A 20,548-nucleotide genomic window follows, 5' to 3' on the forward strand; every position below is an offset into this window, starting at 1 on the left:
AAAACCACGTAAGTTCGGAAAGTCCAATTTCGAAATGGTAATTGAAAATGACATTGACATATGCCCGACAGTTCCATAAATTACAATAACAATTAACAAAATGCTTAAATAAATATAATTATTGCTATTTAAAATGTTATTGTAGAATATTTGTTATACAATTTTCTTCGATTCGTGAAGAAATATTTTGTTGGTTCGATTTTTTGATCGATCTGTCGATAGTAGCAAGTAGCCGATTATAGAAGTATCGATTTCAAAATCAGAAGGATCGTATTCCTTTTCTATCGATTTGCGCAACCATCGGATCGAATTGAATATCCTTACGTATTATTTGACATGACATATCTAATTGTTCTGTGATACAGTGTGTAGGTGCTATACTATTGCTATATTTTGTGATTTGTTAATTGTTATTGACATTGACGTTTACCTTGCAAAATTGCAAATTTGAAATATATTATAAAAATCATGATCTTTCCAGGGCATTTAATTATAGAAAAAAAATAATAATTTAAAAGAATTTAATAATTTGATGAAACATTTGTTATTTGCGTCTCTCTTAATATGTAATAAATATACCGAATACGGTCAAATATGTTACGCCAATGTTTTTTGCGATGTTTACTGGATACGCATGCGGCTATTAAATTACCTCATGATGTCGAAATATTTGTAGGTCGAAGTAAAATAACTAAAATTAAGGATCAATCTTGTTCGAGACAACAAAGTCAGTATAGAATAATCATAATAAATAAAACATTTAATATTATAATGTATTTTTTATATATTTTTGTTGTTTATAGTTAGTCTAAAAGCTGATTGTGAACAATGCCAAGTTGAAGTCAAACCTTTAGGAATAAATCCTTCTGGATTAGATGGTTTTGCCTTAAAAAGAAATGGGATATATCAAGTTAAACATGGAAGTAGAGTTGAAATCCTATTGAACAACTATATTCACGTTATTGAATTTGATCCACCGCCTGATGACACTGATAATCCTAAACAAAGAAAAAGGAAACTAGAAGAAAACATAGAAACATTACCAAGAAAAAAATACAAAACTCAATCTAAATTAGAACATTCAGTTAATGAAGCAGTGGAGAATATGTGGGAAGAGATTGATAAAGGTGAAGTATACATATTCACAGCTAAAGGTGTAAAATCCTGTAACAAAATAGCTGCATTTGATATGGATGGTACATTGATTAAAACTAAGTCAGGAAAAGTATACCCTGTAGATACAAATGACTGGCAAATAGCATTTTCTCAGGTAGGACACAAATTAGCAGAAAAGTTTAAAGAAAATTATAAATTAGTAATATTAAGCAATCAATCACCAATTGGAAATGGTAGAGTTAAAATTGAGGATTTTAAGAAAAAGATAGAAGGCATAGTAGAAAAATTAAATGTGCCTATACAAGTCTACTTTGCAACTGGGAAAGGATTTTATAGGAAACCAGCAATAGGCATGTGGACACTGCTCACAGAAAAGGTGAATTTACATAATGTTGTTTTAAGTTTCAGATTGCAAATGTGATGGCTGTAGCCTTGAGGAAATTTATTATTTCATTTCTATGTTCTCGTATGTCAAAGTGCAGCTTTAAGTTCATCTGCTTAATATGCAGTATCTTGAATTCACTTAGAAATAGGAGAAACAAGTGTTAACACTAGAATGTCTACCAACTATTCTATATGTATGTGGGAAAAGTGTGAAGTGAATTACGTTAATAAATAAATAATTTAAATATTAATTGTTTACTTGCAGAAAAATGATAATATTCCAATTGATTTAGATAATAGTTTTTACTGTGGAGATGCTGCTGGTAGGGTGGCAAATTGGGCTCCAGGTCGTAAGAAAGACCATTCTATGGCTGACATTCTACTTGCAGATAATCTAGGATTGACATTTTACACACCAGAACAATTCTTTTTAGGCCATTCTATATCTAATGTACCAATGAGTAAACCTGAATTTAATCCTAAAGATCTAAAATCAGAACCTTTTAATGAAAATTTAATAAGCAATGAGAAGGAAGTGAGTATTATTGAATTGCAATATCTATAAATAATTAAATACTGTAGCATTTTCAGAGCAGAATGTAGCACAGTGGTATTTATTGTGCAACTGTCAATGCCATTGCAAGGGGAGAGGTGTGACTAGACAATTAACACTCAAGTTTTTACAGTTTGTTGTTTGTTTAAATTATTTTGATATTATTAAGTGTTTTTTTATTAAATATGTTTTTAAGTATTTTTTATGCTGATTAAAAATATATAGTATACAAATATCAAAAGTTCTAGACTGATATAAATTTTGACAAAAGTTACCAATTTGATGAGAGTAACTTTGACAGACTATAAAATGCAGTTTTTCTTGAACATGGATGTATTTTAAAAGGTTTGTGTGAATGTCTATGGGTGAAAAGTATTATGAGAGCTCCAATAAAAGAAAAACACTTTCACAATGTGTTTTTTTTAAGATATCACTTATATCTGTCAAAGTTACCCAAATTGACTATATGTCCTTGAATTTTATGGAATATCTTGAAAATTAGATGGCATGTCTGCTTATCCTGTTATATGCGGTATACAATGTGGCGCTGAAAGAATATTTATTATCACTTTAATATTTCATTTTTAGGTTTTAGTATTAGTTGGGTTTCCTGGCAGTGGAAAATCTTTTATTGCAAAGCAAATAGAGAAAAAATCTGCCAAGAAATATGTAACTGTGTGTAGAGATGAGTTAGGCACTTGGCAAAAATGTGCTTCTGAAGCAGGAAAATTATTACAGGTGAGGATTATACAATATGCCTATAGCTTTAATAATTTTTTTCATGAGTTTTGACATCCTATTTCATACAGCAGGGTAATCAGAGAGAATTAAGTGTTAAGACAATCTGGTTAAAACTTAAGCTAAGCTGAAAATGAAGCTGAATATCTTTTAAGACACTACATTTCGTTTTTAAGTTGTTGCTGTTAACCCTGTTATATGCGAAATAAGTATACAGTTAAGCTTTAATATTCATTTCTATATAGAAAAACAGTATATATTTATTAAGTAAAAGAATTGTTTCTTATAAAGCAAGGTAAAAGTGTGATAGTGGACAGTACAAATCCAGACAAAGAGTCAAGAAGTCGCTGGACGTCACTTGCTAAAGACAAAAATGTTACTTGTCGTTGTATTAGAATGATGACGAGCAAGGCTCACGCATTACACAACAATAAATTTAGAGAAATTATGAAGATGAAGCATTTAACAGTTAATGATATTGTATTTAATTCATACAAGTAAGTACTTTTTTATTTTATTTTCTTCTATTCTGTTTAGTGGACATGGAGCGTTAAGAGACGGAACTCAAGCTGTGCCGCTTTGTCTCATTGCGGAACTTGGAATGCATTGTCTCTTGTTCTATTGAACTCACAACTATTGTGTTTCAATTAAACACTGTCTGCTGCGCCAAGACGGCATCTTTTTATTTACATTGTGTTCTATAAATGAAACAAATTCGTATAGGAAACCGTCTTTTTTGTTGTTTTTGTTGTCTTTTTTGCCCCACCAAAGTGTAACTCAAAAATGCAACATTGTTTATTTGCAGTCCAAAATCAGTTGGGTATAAACAATTTCATATTTATTTTTTATTTCAGGAACAAATTTGTGGAGCCTAATGTGAGCGAGGGTTTCAAAGAAATTATTCAAGTAAAATTTAGTCCCTCTTTTGACGACAAGGAAGCTGAAAGTGTGTATAGACTTTATTTATTAGAAAAATGAAAATTCGGGATTGTAACATCGTGAATGATAAATAAACTCAGAAATGTTTAGCGTACTTTTATTGCAATACCTCTGACAAATGACATTAATTAAAATTGTGAGTTAGGCCATAAGCATAACATATTCATATCGTTACAGCTATGTTAAATAGCAACAAAAATATATAAAAATATATTTAAATATGATATTAATAAAAAAGACAACTTTTTACGTAGTTTTTGTAAAACAATATTTATGGCTGTTTTAAATTTAAAAAAATACAGATAATCTATAAAATGCAGTATTTTCCTTTTTAAAATGAAATGTACATTATTTAATATTCATAACTTACTTCTTTTCTTCTTTGTACCCTAGTCTACAGTGAAAATAATGTAGGCACAGTATATTAAAGGCAATTTTGGCTAATATTGCAAAAATACTATTTACAGTTATAATATAAGGCTTCTTTTTAATTTTAATATAGTAGCAACACTAGAACGTCTTAGAAATAAAATCAAATACAGTTTTTCACTACGTTTTTTTCGTACAGGCTGAGAACATTGACTTCTACACATTTATTACACATTTATTATTTATATTGCACTACAAGAGAAATGAAGGTAGTGTAACTATTTTATATTTATATCACCAATTGACAATGTTTATTCTGTAAACGTTCAAAATGTAAATTTGACCACAGTAAAGTAAATAATTTTGCAGTTTATAAGTATCCATAACTCTGTTTTATTACATATCAACAGCTTTACTAATGAATCATGGACGGACGATAATAATTAATTTACAACAATATTGATTATGTAAGATATTATGTTTTTGGGCACTAAGGAGTTATAATTGAAAACGTTGTAATAATATATATATATCGCGCCTATTATTACGTAGCTGACTTAGCTTCAAGATAAGATTTTCAAAATTTCTAGCAAGCATGTTAAAAAATCGCGAATTCTTCATTTATATAATTATCAACACTACATTTTTGGTATGATTTTCGGTGGATAAAAGTATTGTACCGGATCCACAAAATGGAATGTTTATTCGGTAACAATTATAATCGTTTTCGGTGTGTGTCATTCGCCATCAGCATCCGGGTCTTCATCCTCATCTATCAAATTATCCAGACTCGTGTCCGAGTCATCTTCTTGTCATCTATAAGCATTAAAATGTTGAAATACTTGAAATAAATATATGTACCTACATAATATTTTTAAATAAAAGTTCTTTGTAAGATATTTGATAAGTAGTCCATTATAAATACTTAATAATTAATTTTTATTTATTAATCTTAAGTACAGGGTGAGTCATATTGAACTTTCCGATTTCAATAAGGTGTGTATTAAAAACAAAGCGACATGCAGTAAAAATTATTTTATTGTTTGAAAGCACATAACATGCAGTTTTAATTTAGTTGGTTTTAAAAATGATATCCTGTAAATGTCTACCTCCATTGACCACACACTGCTGAAGCCTTTCCCGGAAGTTGTCCATTACTCGTCGAGTCATATTCAGCGGAATAGCATTGATTTCTTCCGTGATTGCAGCCTTCAGTTCATCGATGGTTCGGGGACGATGCGTGTACACCTTTTCCTTCAGGTAACCCCAGAGAAAGAAATCGCAGGGGGTTAAATCAGGTGATCTCGGCGGCCACCCAACGTCACCTCGCAAAGAAATGAGATGACCGGGAAACATTTGTCGCAGGATTTCCATTGAACGCCTGGATGTATGGGCTGTAGCACCATCTTGTTGGAACCAGATGTTATCGTTGTCATGATTCTGCGTTAATTCCTCCAATTCCTAGTGAAGCGGCATGTTTCCGAACAGAACGCCGAGGGGATTGTTGAATTGAAGCCCGCACTCTATCCACGTTTTCCGCCATTTTTAATAAACTCTTCAACTACGAACGCACGATGTTGTCCCGACCAAGCCATTGCTCACACTAAAACTGCATGTCATGGCGCGTCTAATGACACCATCCCCACCCTTCTACTCCTTCCCTTCTTCGTGCAACGTCCTTCCAAAACCGGAAAGTTCAATATGACTCACCCTGTATATGAAACGTACGTAGAGGATAATAATGATTTATCATTCTGTTTTTTCTTTCTGACTGTTCTGGTTGACTATAGTATTATGACTCATAAAATAAAAAAAATCGTTATAATATTTTTATTTGTGTTACCTGGCAATATAAACAGTGTCGATATGAGTGAGACGGGTGCCGGCAATTGGTACAGCAGATGATACGTGACGCAGCTTGCGTCTCTCTATGGTAGTTCTTGCATGCTGCACGGCGAGGTCGCCGCACCAACGTTCACAACGAGCATAAATGACTACCCCTGAAAAGTTTTAAAGTTGAAAATTTTATATGAATTCAATAATAATATGATACCTATACTAAAGATTTTGTAATGTTACATGATACGCAATAACTTAAAAATAAATGAAAAGTAGAAATTACGAGTTTTTATGTAGTAGATAATAATTTTAGATACTTAACTGTGGTCGTAAAAGCGCGAGTTTGGCTCGCCCACCGAGGGTTTCGTACAAAAATTGGCGACCTGGAGCTTTTCCCTGAAATTCCAGGGCCCTTTCATCTGATACCTCACTAGAACATGCTTGGGCTGGGGCTTATTATGGGAATTTCAACTCGATATCCCCAAGCGTTCCTGATATAAGTGCTCTTGACAGAGAGACAGATGGACGGACAATAAAGTGATCTTATAAGGGTTCCTTTTTTAAAAGGTACGGAACCCTAAAAATAGAATACCAACCTGCTCCTGCAAGGAGTATTATCGCAGGCCAAGAACTCAGGAGCAGTGGAGTCAGCAGTAGCAATGACAGCATCATAGTAATAGGCCCTTGAAGTTTGTGTAGTCGTTTGATACCAATATTGTGTGCAGGCTGCCAGACACTGATTAGTGTTCCGCACAACCACACTGAAAATATGTTATCGTGAAATTAGTGGAAGTCATTATGAGTTCAAAATAAAATGAAGTACCTAAAAGGACTTGAGTGAAAGAATTGTAAATCAAAAATTAATTTATCAGTTTAGGTTGTGCTGGGACTGCTCTGTAGCGCATATGCTGAGTGTCTGATGATATAACAAGGATTCAAAAGTCATGGATTTAAGTTAAACTTGGCGGAACATTTTAAAAAATCCTTTATCCAGCCAGGTAGGATGAAGTAACAGTTGTGGTTTGACAGTAAGATTTTGCACTGCCATTTTACACTAAAGTATTTTATTTTTATAAAGTCATTTCTATATAAAAGTGTTGACTATGCACTTACACGGTATTCCGGTAGCAAACATCGGCACTCGCACAGCATCGTTGCAGAAAGCGACTGCAATAAACGCATCGGCGACCACTTGTACAACCGCCCCAACTGCCGCCCAACGTGCGCCTCGCATACATGGCGGTACTGGTAAGTTAGCTTCCGGGATTGCTGTCACTACCTGTACAATAAATAATTACTATTTTTTCTCTTCTTCTACATAGAATTCCCTTAATGTTAACTTTATACGTTTCAAAAATTTACAAAAACCCTAATATTTACTATCTATCTAATACTTACCCATAACAAGAAGAATAATTACTATTACGCCTTTATTACCTGTATCGTATCCTTATATTCTTTAACGACTGCATCAATGTCTGTGGAGTCATCTCCCGATGATATTTCGCCGTCTGTGGCTTCAATATCAGACTGCATATCCTCTTCTTCTGCAAGCGCCAGCACTCTCGTTCCGCTACTACCACTTGTAACTTGATCAATGTCTTCCAATGGACAACCTGAATATTCATCTAGTAAAAGACATTCACGATCTTCAGTCTCTGTAAATATAAACAAATCGATCTTAAATGCTAAAAAATATTTTTAAAATAGGTTTATCAAACAATCACTTTAGTTACTAATACCTAATCAATATAATAGATTAATTAGTTAAATATAATACCTTTTCCTACTTTTGACTTTATGCTTTCTAAAGTCTTTGTGTGGCGAATGGCTGATGGTATAAACCAAAGTCCACGTTTTGCTTTCTTTTCAGATGATTTTGCTGTTCGCGAGAGATTTTCAGTCCCTAGTCGCTTATATTCAACTTCTGCAAAATTTTAAAGTGTTATATTCGTAGAAATATATTTATATCAGCAAAAACATTTAATTGTGATTTTATGTCGGTTTTTAAAACTTACCACCAGCCTCCATCTGCTCAGCGGTCGGCACACATCTCATGACAATAAAATGAAACGCTTGTATAGATACGTTTAGTAAATGACTAGCATTCATAAGAGTTATCATGTGTGACAGTGGACAAGCGAACGCGAGAATTGCAGCAAGACTTCCTAAAAATATATTTAATTTTATAAGTTCCTTTGTCAAAACTTTAAATGATTTAATTATTAAAATATTATCAACAACCTGCGGTAAAAACAGCTAAAACAGGGCTGCCAGTGGTTCTGCTCTCATAGGTCATAGACCTTGTTAATACCTTCCACTCTGGAGACGCTAATGCTACAAGTACGGAGAATAGCAACGGGCATAGCTCTGTTAGGGCAAGGCAGATACCCGCAACGGTGATAGCTGCTAAGACTGGACAAACCCAGCTCGCAGTTCTTGCTTCTAACAATGTAGTTACGGGTAAAGCAGCGTTGATACTTGTCCTAAAAAATTTACAATTATTAATGTACTCGTTAAACGTCTAACAATTCCATAATAATATTTTATAAAGGTAGATATTTACCCTTTCAACATGTTCGTGTACAGGAAACATAAACTACTTAACACAATTGTTGGTAAAATAATCATTAGGATAATTTTCTTTTTCATGGTTTCATTTTCTTTTGGTGGCGAAACGACACAGAAAGCATATGAAATTGGAGCTCCTGCAGCAAAAAGCTACAAGAAGATCCATTTAATACATTTATAAGTAAAAAATAAAATAAGTATACATTTCGAAACAAACAAGTATGAAAGTAATAAAGTACCTCGTAAATCGTTATTGGTATTGGTATTTTAATATTTGTAATATCCAAGTTCATTAATCCGAAAATAGCGAAACATTGACTAAATATGTACAACACGACCAATAGCATAAAAGTAAACATCATGCTTTCCTGAAAATATTTTACAGTTATTATGTTTTATTATTATATTTATATTATTGCATCGTGGTTACATATGAATAATCATACCTCGAGACCACACATGAACATAGCACATACGACCATTACGACCGTCACTCCTAGAACATCAGGCCAGGGTTCACCCAAAGATCTCGTTTCGTATCCAAAAAGCCATCTCCTCGTGCGTCCTCCAGTAACATGATCTGCCGTAGCACTTAGGATCCTAGCACACACGGCCACAGCCACTAAATGTGACAAAAAACACATCCACATTGCCATGAAATCGGCAAAGGAACGTAAATTTCTCTCCCTGCGACCTCGTCCTGTTTTTGAAGGAGGCAGTAATTCTGCTAATTTCTTTAAGTCTCTACACGTAAAAGCTGAAAATAGACAAAAAGAATATAATTATTATACTTTTCTAATATTTTTACAAAATTATAAAAAAATCCACATACTTCCTAACGTAACGAAGGCAGACAAAAGCATCACAGCAGGTACAGCACAGTAGCTAGAGTTGGCTGCAGCTAGAGGAGCCAGGAGCAGTGCTCCGAGCGTCCACCTCGCACCACACGCCTCTCCTCCACCTAACACGCTTAACTTGCTCATTTTGATTGTGCTATCGGTTTCACTCGGCATAATTCATATCCTAATGTTTGAAAATTATTAGAGTATTTAATAAAAATCAGCTTCACGCCGTATTCCGTATAAAGGGCGGGCAGAGGGAACCTAGTGTTACGAAACTCTGGTCCCCACTTTCCGCCAAGGGATTGCGTGTTGAGTGGCGGAACCCAACACCGGGTTTTGCCTTGTTGCCAAAGCGAAGAAAATATTAATAAATTTCACTTGGGGTATTTTAAGTTGTATTTAAATTATTCAAGGGCTTAATTAAGTAACTATATTTCGTCATTTTGGTTACCAAGAGCAAAGCTCATTATACTCTTGGAACATCATTTGTTGTAAATATTTGTTATATACAAATTAGCTGCAAGAAAATTAATTGAATGAAAATTGATTTGAATATATCATATAGATATATTGATTTTATAGTAGTTGCTGTTTATTAGGCTTCTGTAAATTGATGATATTTGCGACCTTCATTGTGTTTGGTATTAATTGACTTAGGCGGTCATTTTCACGGTCAAATCTATAATATTTACGACAATTGTTTGTATGCAATTAGATCCTAGAGGAAAAATATTTAGAGCTAATTGCTAATATTACTTACTAAACTCTGTTTGGTATTAATGTATACGAAACAATAATTATTATGTACAATTACATACAATTTAAGATTGTTCAAAAATGACTTTTATCTTTAATCGCGATACACTTAAATTAAAATAGAATATATTAAATATTAAAATAAAAAATCGAATGTTTCCGAAGATTAGGTAATTCCTTAACTAAAGAATAATAATTGAAACTTACCATTGCTATGATATTTCATTATTACAACACTTTACTTTAACTACATTTTAAGGTTTTAGTAATAGTTTTTAGTAATATAAAATTACTGATTTAAGAAAAACCGACAAATTCGTGAGGCAACTGGGGTATTTTGACGCTTTTCATTTTTATGCGACAAACGCGAGCAGTACGAAATTATATCTAGGTCTCTTTTGTTTGGCTGCAAATCGATATCGAGTACAGTTGGGGTGACCATTATATATACAGTTGTAAGTACAACTTTCTTCCCTTCTAATATTTTTTAATTACTTTCTTTTATTACTAGAAAATAATTTATTAATTTAAGCTTTCAAGTTATCGAAAATGCAGTTTATAATTCTACCATATTGGAGTTATATTTCGTACTTGACATATATTTATAATTTTATAATAAAATCTAGATTTGGAATCATTGCCTTTGAAGACCTTGTCCGAAAAAGTTTCAAGCACATTTCTCAATTCCTAGATCTAGATCTAGGGCTGATAACTGAAACTGTAGACGGTCACGAGGCCGGTCTATTGGACGCGGTCTTAACTGGATTTGATTACTCGAACAAATTAACGATTTATATTACTATAGACAATGACTACGTAGATTTTTTTGTTATATATTTATTACTTTATAAGTTTTCTATATCAGACGTGTTAAGTAATATCTCCATACAACATAGCTCTATTCATTATTCAAAGAAATAACGATTCAAGAAAGCGAAATTTTAAAATATTTAAAATAATTTGGAATGAGCGTACCTATACAATGTAAAGAACATTATTGTCCACTTATCTCTATAATTCATGGTTAACATATAAAAAAATTATTAGGCTTCATGATATGTGGCTTACTTTATAATTTACTTCTTTTATTATAAGTTTAACTTAACATGCAGCTATTATTGTATGAAATGATAGAGACTTAGATTTTAGTAATATTTCTAGAATCTCAATGTTTGTAGGCAATCTAAATAATTGAAAGGACACGTAATCACACTTTACATCAGTTAATCTAATTATCTTTTGACCTGACGGTTAGCTGCAGTTCGCGGAAGAATTACGGGGATATCACAGGAAACTACCAGAGGAATTGTGCGTAATCAACCGTATAAGCTTTCGAGTTAGTCATATGATACGTAGGAACTACTACTATTAAATAAGTTGTTAGAATAAAAGAGTAAGAAAGTATGTTATATATTTACACAGTTTAATTAATATTTATATATAGAATAATTATTATTATTGGGCAGCTTCTTTAGAGCCTTCAGCATAAATAAGATTATTTTGCTTCTTAAAATATTGATCAATTGTAAAAATTCCTCATCTGTAAACAATTTTTTTCTTTGATCTCTTTGCGTATCGCACAGTTGTTTTGATTTTACGACTCTATGTTTTTTTTTTAAATATCAGTTAAGAAGTTACCAGTGAATTCCTATCGCTTGATTTTTTTACTTTCTTGATAGTAATAGTTAATAATTATCAGTGTTCAGATTTTTTATTTTTCTTTCCTATTTGTATATGTCGTACCTGGGTCAGTGTTTCCAAGTTGATACGACAAGGGTGTAATTACCTTCAAATACGCGTTTGTCTCCACCTTAAAGGTCGGCAATGCACCTGTAGGTCCCCTGGTGATGCAAGTAATCGCGGGTGGAGGTGTAGACTTACTTACTTTCTTTCGTGTTTTCCATAAAAAATATATATACTTAGTGCCCTAAAGTACAGTGTATAAGTAAGCTTATTTACCTTACGTGCTGGTATTTTTTTTTTATTTTATAAATTTAGGATTTATCTTTTTAAATGTAAAAAAACTAAAGAAAACAGAGAAATTATTCTTATAAAAAGATCAATTCAATCATTATACATATGTACAAACATAAAAACGAATAAATTATGATTTAAATTTTAGCACATATTGCAATAAGATGTTTATATTGTTTTATCAAAAGTTTATAAATTTAAAAAATAATAATGATAAGCTTATTGCGATTTAGACTCAACCAGATAGCATCTTTTGTACATTTGCTTACCCTACAATAAATCTTTATGTTTTGTGCTACCAAAAAATATTTTCAATTTAAATGAAGCAAATTAATTAAATTAAAAGAAAAAAAATATATATATATTTATTCATCAAATTATGTTTTACAAATTCCTCTTAAAACTAAGAATTGTGCGTTGGTGGCCGTACCTACCAGTATAAACTGCCAAGCATCTTTGACTCTACAATAAAAAAACGATATATATATATATTTTCGAAATAAACAAAGCTTATTAAAAGAACAGAGTATTTAAAATATGTTATCCATTCCGCATATAATAACTCTGTGCCTCCAGTACATACATAGTCGGGAAGAAAGTGTGGGCGCGCTCCCTTATAAACCGCGGGAACGGTAATGTCCAGGCACTACACATAAAAATACCGCGACGATACCACGTTCGCAATAGGATAATTATTTATTTTTATCTCTCAAAATGAAGTCTTTAACATGCTTGCTATTAGTAGTTTTACTGTGTTTTATTGTGACTGTGGAATCAAAGCCATTTAGAGGCGGAAATATCGATTATGTGAGTATTTTTTTAAAATGTTTTTAATTTTTTTTTATTTTATTTAAAACTAATTTCGTTCAGAATTTAGGTAATATAATATTAGTAATATTTAATATCGAAATCGATAATATTAAAAGTCAAAAATATTTATAATAGGTATAGAAGATATTTAAGCTTGTGTTTACTACAATGAAAAAAGCTCTATTTCAAGCAAACGTGAATTATTGTGAAGTATTTTATATTTTTTGGTATACATCAAGGTTTTATGATACTTAAACATATACCTAATTTGTAGTATTTTACAAGCATTTTTAATAATACAGTTTTTTTTTTTAATTTATAGTACCAGTAATATAAATATTTTTTTTGTGGCAGCTAGAAGCTCTTCGACGTATGCAACAAGTGCCCCAATATCACTGCATGAGGTACCGCCGCTTCCATCCGCATGGCCACTGCAGCCGTTGGTGGTTGACGAGAAGAACTTGATATTCTGGTGCCAAAAACCGGTTAAAATAAAGAAATTATAACAAATACGAAGGTCGCAAAAATAAAATCTGGTTTCAAAATCTTAGTACAACGTAAAAAAAATACTTAATGGAAAAGTTTACAGTGTTAGTCGTACTTTCAATAAAATATGAAGTTATATAAATTAATTTGTAAGTGAAGTAGGTTGAACAATAATTTTATCTGTTAATATTGTGTTTAAATATAGGTCGGAGGTACAAGTGCATTGTACGATAGTAGAACTTTTATCGCAAATTCATTTGAACTCACTATTGTAAATCTCTTACTGGTTAGTTTGCCATAGTATATTTTTTCATACCTTAAAGTTTACATGTATAGTACCCGAATATAATGATTTTTTGTAATTGTAAAAATTAAGTTTGACGAAAGCTTTTGAACAAATATTATTTCTTAACCATATTCGCACTGTACTCCGTATGTAGGATAGTAGGCAGAGGTAACCTGGGAACTTAGTGTATACTTCCTTTCTTCTAATTCAGCCGAATTTTAAGTACAAAACATTTTTATGTGAATTATTTCATTATATAAAATTCCACAGATAAAAATTACTTTGTGATTGTTATTTACATAGGTAATAATAACATTTTTTTATATAAACTTAATAACGTAATTGTGCAAAAAAAATAATCACTGAATTTACTCTTTAATAGTTATTTAGCTTAGTAATACATTTATAAAATATTTTTGTGTTCAAATAATTTTAGTACTTACTATTAATTTTACGGTTACAATTATAAATTATAATTTAAAATAAAACAAATATATGTTTAAAAGTTATAGCTGTTTTATTTTATGGGAAATAATAGAATAATAAAAGCTCTTTTATCTAACAATAATTAAAAGTGGAAGATAGTGGGAAAAATAGTGTTTCAGCGTATTTAATGTAGAGTATTCAAGTGTATAAAAATAGTGTAGTTATCTAATGGCAAATTAAAAAATCTTTAGCATAAATTCTATTGAAATAATTAACCGCTAACACTTTAAAGATATCATATTTAAAGATTAAACACGTTTTTTATACAATAAAAAATATTTTAGATGAATATTAACAATTAACATATTTTTACGGACTCTCTGTTTACTACGCTCTCTTTACACAAATCAACCAAAGTCGTATAATAGCAAAGTTGCAATTATAAGTTATATTACTTTAATTTAGTATTTCAACTTTGTTGTCAATAAAAAAAGGAATAAATTGAGAGAGTTATTATTTAAAAATATTTAGAAAACATAAAATTAGGATGAGGAAATTAGAAATAAATATCGTCGAAGGCGCAGGTTTTAGTTCCTCTGCGTAATTTTTCTTTAAATACAATTCCTAAACAATTATTATTCTTTTCTTAATGTGAACTAACATTTTAAAAATATTAAAATAATTATTTTAATTTTATTTATTCACGCTGACGAATAGAAGAAGTCACAGCATAGAAAAATACATTAGGTATCCTATATACGCCCTTTACATTAGATATTGTTAAGATGTAGGACAGTGATTTGGTTGCATCAATCTTAACTATGGGCATCCTGTCAAAAACTGAGTCCAAAGGTTACATATATGTAAGCTTTCATTCACTAATGTGACTTGTAATTGTAATTTTACAACATTTTATTTCTTACTATTAAGCTGTATGTTGCCCACAGTAGTGTAGAGGGAACACAGTGTTAAGTCATTGTTTCCATTTTCTGTCGAGTTCTGGAGGTATCGAAAGTTAATTGGCGGAATTCAACGCCGCGCTTTGCCTTGACACCAGAGTGAAGAGAATGGAAGTATGCAATGTTTAACTTCCTCGAGTGGGAATCGACTGTCACGCTTTATGCCCCTATGCCACCGACGGGCCCCAACTTTGTACTTTGTACGTAATATTATGTAATTTAATGCATTGTGTATTTAGGTCATTCCCTTATGCTGGACTTGAGTGATTATGACATCATATTGTCACTGCTGTATTTAAGTGCCAGTGACTTGTAAATTTAATTCCAAATTAAAATATATCAGCTTCACGCTGTGTCCCCCACGTAGCAGGATAGACAGAGAGAACTTAGTATTAAAACATTCCGTTTTCCCCTTTCCGCCGAATTTGTGAGGCATTATGAGTGGCGGAAATCAACGCCGCGCTTTTTTTTGTTATCAGATAAAGAACTGAAAATATGCTAGACTCTCTGATACAACGACCACGAATAAAAGCTTATATTATATACATCTATATATATAAAATCGAAAGGTCACTCACTCATCACGAAATCTCAGAAACTACAAGTGCTAGGAATCTCAAATTTTGCATAGGAGTTACTTATAGGACGTAGGTGCTCGCTAAGACGGGAATTTGCAATATTCGACTTCTAAGGGGTTGTTTTTGGGGTTGAACGCTTGTATGAAACTTCGTTACTACAAATGCTAGGAGTCTCAAATTTTGCATGGACGTCACTTATAGGACGTCGGTACTCATGGAGACAGAAATTAATAATAACGTAGTTCACGCGGGCGATGCCGCGGGCAAGCCGCTAGTATAGGTATATTGCTCAGCATTATCAACTTTGATAATTCATTTTCTTATTTTGACAGCGACATTATTGTGTTTACGTTTTTCCATCCAAACGTTGTTGATAAAGCGGACAGTGAAAAAGAATATTAGCTCGACAAAGCTGAGCAAACTGGCACCGACAAACAGCCCCGCCGTGCCACCCACAGACACTGGAATTGTAAAAAATTATGTTTACTAAACAGTTAGGAAAACAAAAGCTGTTGTTGATTTTGCAGGACCCTAATATTATGTATTCTAAGTTGATATTACAAGCTATTTATAAACTATATCTACTCTAGACGGTAAATAGGTGTAAAAGATTTTAAATTATGATAGGATAGGATTTTTTTATTTGTATTAACCGAAAGCAGAGAAGATCTATTATTTTGGCAAAATAGAGCTAACTTCGAAAAGTTCCATAACATATATATCTTTCACAATTTATAAAATGTGTTCAATTCGTTTTAAGTATGTTTCAATTTGCCATCTTTAAAAAAATGGCGGACGCCAATTATATTCTGCTAAATGTAATTACGAAGTATATACGCATTTTGTTTAATAATTCAAATTCAAGACATTTATATTTAGACATATACAACCTCAGACATATTTTCAAAAATTAAAAAAGCTTTTATAATTGGTGATTGGTGCCATTACTTACTTATTTTACTAGAGTACTTTTATTCTATTCTACTATACTTTAAATAAGGATTTATTTTTTACCTACTAAATCCAACCTACTTCTGACTACATTTCTTTTAAACCTTTCAGTTGGTAAGTACGTAAGAACCATCTCTATATCAGAATTCTTCTTTTTCTTTGTTTTCACACTGAAATATATAAATTGAAAATAAAATTAATAAAATAATAAGAAAAAACATATTATAATATTAAATTGACTCAAAAATACGATAAAAATCCACAAGGCCAACAAATAAATAAAATTACTATATATTTTCTGACGATACATTTTTCGAAGAGTGAATACATGGTATGTAAAATATGCATTATATATATATATATCTATGATATCCATACCTACATTATAAATTCGAAAGTAATCTGTCTGTCTGTCTGTCTTTTACGCAATCAGGGCTAAACCGCTAATTTAATTGTGATAAAATACTCATATTATATAGATACTTGAGGGTTTCGGGATGAACATAGGATACTTTTTTTCTCATATTTGTAATATTTTCGATATATACAAATATATTAAAATAGTTATTAATTTGACATGCAATTTATTCCGCCATGTTAATAACAACCGTCGCTATGCGATCGTTGCTAAGCAACGATTCGCAAAGCTTGTTGTTAGAAAACGTCACCCAAAATGAAAAAAAAAATGAGCTTGCTTAACGCATCTCTCCGTTGGAAACTGAAAATAATTTCATAAATATATTTAGTAAATATTCGTATAGTTCAAGCGGGCGTAGCCGCGTTCGGGTCCGCTAGTTATTATATAAAGCATAAACAATTTCAAACTTACGATGTGATGACATCTTTAATCACAGTTATTTCTGTTTCATCGCACGAAGGCAGACAATCGCAACTGAGGCCAGGACGATTTGCCCAACTTGGTTTGAGCGTCGTCAGGTGACTGTAATGCGTATGTAGACACCACATTCCAGAGATATTACATCTTTCAGATTCCGCTATATAGAAAAGATAAAAAAAAATATTTTATTAAAAAAAATACAAGCAAAATCCAATTTTATTCACATTTTTAAATATATTTATTTAAATAAGTTAGAGCTATAGAAAGTAAAAGTGAATTGATAAAGCAAATAAATTTATTTTTAGGCATCTCGTTATATTAATTTAAAAAGTTGAATTAAATCGCTTCTCGCGTCCATTGTGAATAGAAAAATTCAGCTTCACGCTGTATCCCGCACACAGCAGGGTAGGCAGAGGGAACCTAGTGTTAAGACACTCCGTTCCCCACGTTCATGTTCTCAAAAATTAACGATATTTGTATTACAATTATAACTATAAATAAAATGATAATTACTTGACCCCAGCATGAAATGATCGTTACACTGGCAAATTTCCATTTGCTCCCGTTTTCTACACAATATATTACATGCGCTATAAGAATAATGTGGATAGAGTCCGTCGTCGTTCTCGTCGTGGAAACGACAAGCGCGTTGTTTTGGTGTTGTTTCTGTAATAAGTGGGTCGTTTTCTATATTTCTTACTATTACTTGGCGCCTGGAAGATCAATTTAAAATATTTGTATTGCATAGTTCTGTTCTCTGATAGAAAATGTTGAATTGTGAAATTATTTTGTATGTAAATTAATGATAACTTAGGTTCCTAAATTTAAAAAAAAAACAATACGTCAGAACTTTACATTTTATTTTATAAATATATCATGGTTTTGTTTAAATTTGATATATTAGTGTATATATATTTATTGTATGGAATTTGTAATAAGCTGTTTGATAATAACTAAAGGCACTTTTCCCAATTCCTTATAAATTTTCAATTTCGTATAAAAAACGATATATGTAGCCGTAAATAATTGAACAATACAATTGATCTTACCGATATATTTTCCCGAGTGTTATCTTTAAACTTGATGAATATAAAGTTGTTATACTGGGAATCTCATCTTCTCCCAAAGTGTACATCTTGTGAAATAAATAAGTAACTATTATTCGTGTTTAAATTTACTATCTAATAAAAATAATTACTTCCTAATACTCACCATAGAAGTTATTAATACTTGGAACTTAAGGGTGCCTCGCTTCTTTTTCATATTACTGATCATTGGATATGGGTTAGGATTCCTAAAATATTATTTAAACATATTTTATTTCGTAATAAATAAGTTATCTATAATTTAAATGCAATTTATATGGAAATAGTTTGCTTGCGTTGTTTTATTTCTAAACTTTCTAATTCGTAAGAAATATTTAATTTGTCAAAATAACACACACTGTTGCTAATATCTGCAAGAGATGAAAAATTCCATTTTTCTCTATAAAATTATATTATTATATGTATATATTATTATATTATAAACAAAATCCCTAATCTGGGCTTGAACCCATTATAATTAATCGAAACAACAAAGTTACTAGATTAACATGCCAATCATCAAATCAGCTTTAAAATGTCAAATAGAAAATGTGTACTTAGTCTGTATAGAATTTATTATATAGCATATTCCAAGGTCTGTCTCTATGGGTTGAAAATATTCGCAGCAATTAAATTCTTCATCGTTATATGAGCAATTATGCAATATCTTCGGGCATGAGCTTCGAACGAGCTGGGCATAATAGCTGTAATTGGAGTGCGGGCACAGCGGACTCTGAACTTTTGACATGTAACACACTTCAATTAAACTATAGGCAACGCCCTGGAAATAAGCTATATCTTTAAGGACGTCTTCAAGGTCCAAAAGATGGTTTGGTGTCCATATTCTGTAAAAAAGGTTTTGTTTATAGGTACCACACCAGTGCAACGGCAATCATTTTTATTTAAAAACCAATGAGTTTTTTCATTTATGATTTTTATATTTTATAAAGCAATTTAAAATCACGAATATCAGGCATATATCAGTATGAGCAGGCATTCGATTATGCGTCGACCGATCTAGCCACTAATAATGGATAATGACGACAAGCAATGGGTGATCGGTGATGAGTGAAAGAGGACGAGTGACGAATGAGGCATGACTGATATCAGATGAAGAATTATACCTGATGGACGGATGGATGTAAATCTCAATCTCCCTCTGAATTAAATTATATTTGAAAATATTTCTGTACCTTATTATTATTTTAAAAAAATGTGTGATTATTTGTTATAGTTTATGAAGCAATGTAAAATAAAGGATATCGTGTATGAGGAAACGCTGTTGTAAATGCTAATGAAAATAAAAAATCTAGTTTTGTATAAAAATATTAATAAGCTAATATCGATAGTAATGACTAATGGAGAGCATTATTGTCTTCTTAAAGACAATTTTTTAATGTAGGATAGATTCATTCAATAGTTAAAGTACTTACGTGTCAGATACATTATAGATTTTTTCATCATTTGACAATTCGCAGATCGCCACCGTGGGCAACTTAGTATCCCAGTTAGTATAAGTGGTTTCTACACCAAAACTAATGGGACTTTGGACAAAGGCATTCCAGGCTGATATAATGAGAAGCGCTGAGCCATACCAAGATAGGATGATAAGACCTATCCAGAGCCACCTAATGTACGGAATATTTAATTAAATATAGATATCTACTTTTTGGTTAGATACTTTGCATATTTGCCTTCCTGATCTCGAAAACGTCTCTGACTTTAGTTTCAATTCATTTTTAGTTGTTTTTTTTTTCTTAATATACGTGTTTTAATGCTATTTTTTCCTATATTACTACATGAAAATGAGTTATATTGCTTATAAATATGTATTTACACACTTACTACCTCTCAGTCCAATGCTTTGAATCATCAGCAACGAAATGGACTCCAGCAAATGAGCAATTAGAACAATATTCTTTTATATGTGATCTACAAGAAATTGGTGGCATTTTAAATTAGCACAAATTAGAAAGAAACTAAATATTCAAACAAGTGTTCTGGGAGTTGTAAAACAGTAAGTATTAAAATAAATTCTTCTATATTGT

The 20,548-nt window shown here is 31.5% G+C and overlaps 3 protein-coding genes and 1 long non-coding RNA gene across 5 annotated transcripts; 2 read left to right on the forward strand and 2 right to left on the reverse strand.

The window, feature by feature from the left end:
* The first annotated feature begins 342 nt into the window (after positions 1 to 342).
* PNKP (Polynucleotide kinase 3'-phosphatase) lies at positions 343 to 3,817 on the forward strand. The gene is made up of 6 exons (XM_085194501.1): positions 343 to 727; positions 804 to 1,492; positions 1,766 to 2,035; positions 2,642 to 2,791; positions 3,083 to 3,288; positions 3,646 to 3,817. Exons 1-6 carry the CDS (start codon positions 595 to 597, stop codon positions 3,767 to 3,769), a joined length of 1,572 nt encoding a protein of 523 aa, XP_085050627.1. The 5' UTR covers positions 343 to 594; the 3' UTR covers positions 3,770 to 3,817.
* Positions 3,812 to 10,497, reverse strand: tadr (torn and diminished rhabdomeres). Of its 2 annotated transcripts, XM_085194495.1 has the most exons (13): positions 10,315 to 10,497; positions 9,342 to 9,532; positions 8,956 to 9,266; positions 8,749 to 8,877; positions 8,505 to 8,659; positions 8,183 to 8,424; positions 7,957 to 8,106; positions 7,719 to 7,865; positions 7,376 to 7,596; positions 7,052 to 7,217; positions 6,535 to 6,699; positions 5,943 to 6,099; positions 3,812 to 4,915 (listed from the first exon to the last, which is right to left on the reverse strand). In XM_085194495.1, exons 2-13 carry the CDS (start codon positions 9,520 to 9,522, stop codon positions 4,912 to 4,914), a joined length of 2,028 nt encoding a protein of 675 aa, XP_085050621.1. In that variant the 5' UTR covers positions 9,523 to 9,532; positions 10,315 to 10,497; the 3' UTR covers positions 3,812 to 4,911. The 2 variants fall into 2 exon arrangements, with proteins under 2 accessions (XP_085050621.1, XP_085050623.1); XM_085194497.1 differs by lacking the exon at positions 3,812 to 4,915 and having other exon boundaries at positions 5,939 to 6,099.
* A 2,029-nt stretch (positions 10,498 to 12,526) lies between these two features.
* On the forward strand, positions 12,527 to 14,172 carry LOC146533905 (uncharacterized). Its single transcript, XR_014878568.1, has 2 exons — positions 12,527 to 12,888; positions 13,246 to 14,172. It is a non-coding gene; the product is annotated as an uncharacterized LOC146533905 (long non-coding RNA).
* A 1,582-nt stretch (positions 14,173 to 15,754) lies between these two features.
* On the reverse strand, positions 15,755 to 20,500 carry LOC146533906 (sodium channel protein Nach-like). Its single transcript, XM_085195054.1, has 9 exons — positions 20,349 to 20,500; positions 19,934 to 20,128; positions 19,058 to 19,345; positions 18,628 to 18,709; positions 18,465 to 18,550; positions 17,929 to 18,128; positions 17,407 to 17,572; positions 16,641 to 16,747; positions 15,755 to 16,087 (listed from the first exon to the last, which is right to left on the reverse strand). The coding sequence occupies exons 1-9, from the start codon at positions 20,450 to 20,452 to the stop codon at positions 15,939 to 15,941; spliced, it is 1,377 nt and encodes a 458-aa protein (XP_085051180.1). The 5' UTR covers positions 20,453 to 20,500; the 3' UTR covers positions 15,755 to 15,938.
* Between the last annotated feature and the right edge of the window lie 48 nt (positions 20,501 to 20,548).

Source organism: Heliconius melpomene, chromosome 12 (assembly GCF_056956725.1).
Source record: "Heliconius melpomene rosina isolate 202511_hmr_F chromosome 12, ASM5695672v1, whole genome shotgun sequence".
Lineage (NCBI taxonomy): Eukaryota > Metazoa > Arthropoda > Insecta > Lepidoptera > Nymphalidae > Heliconius > Heliconius melpomene.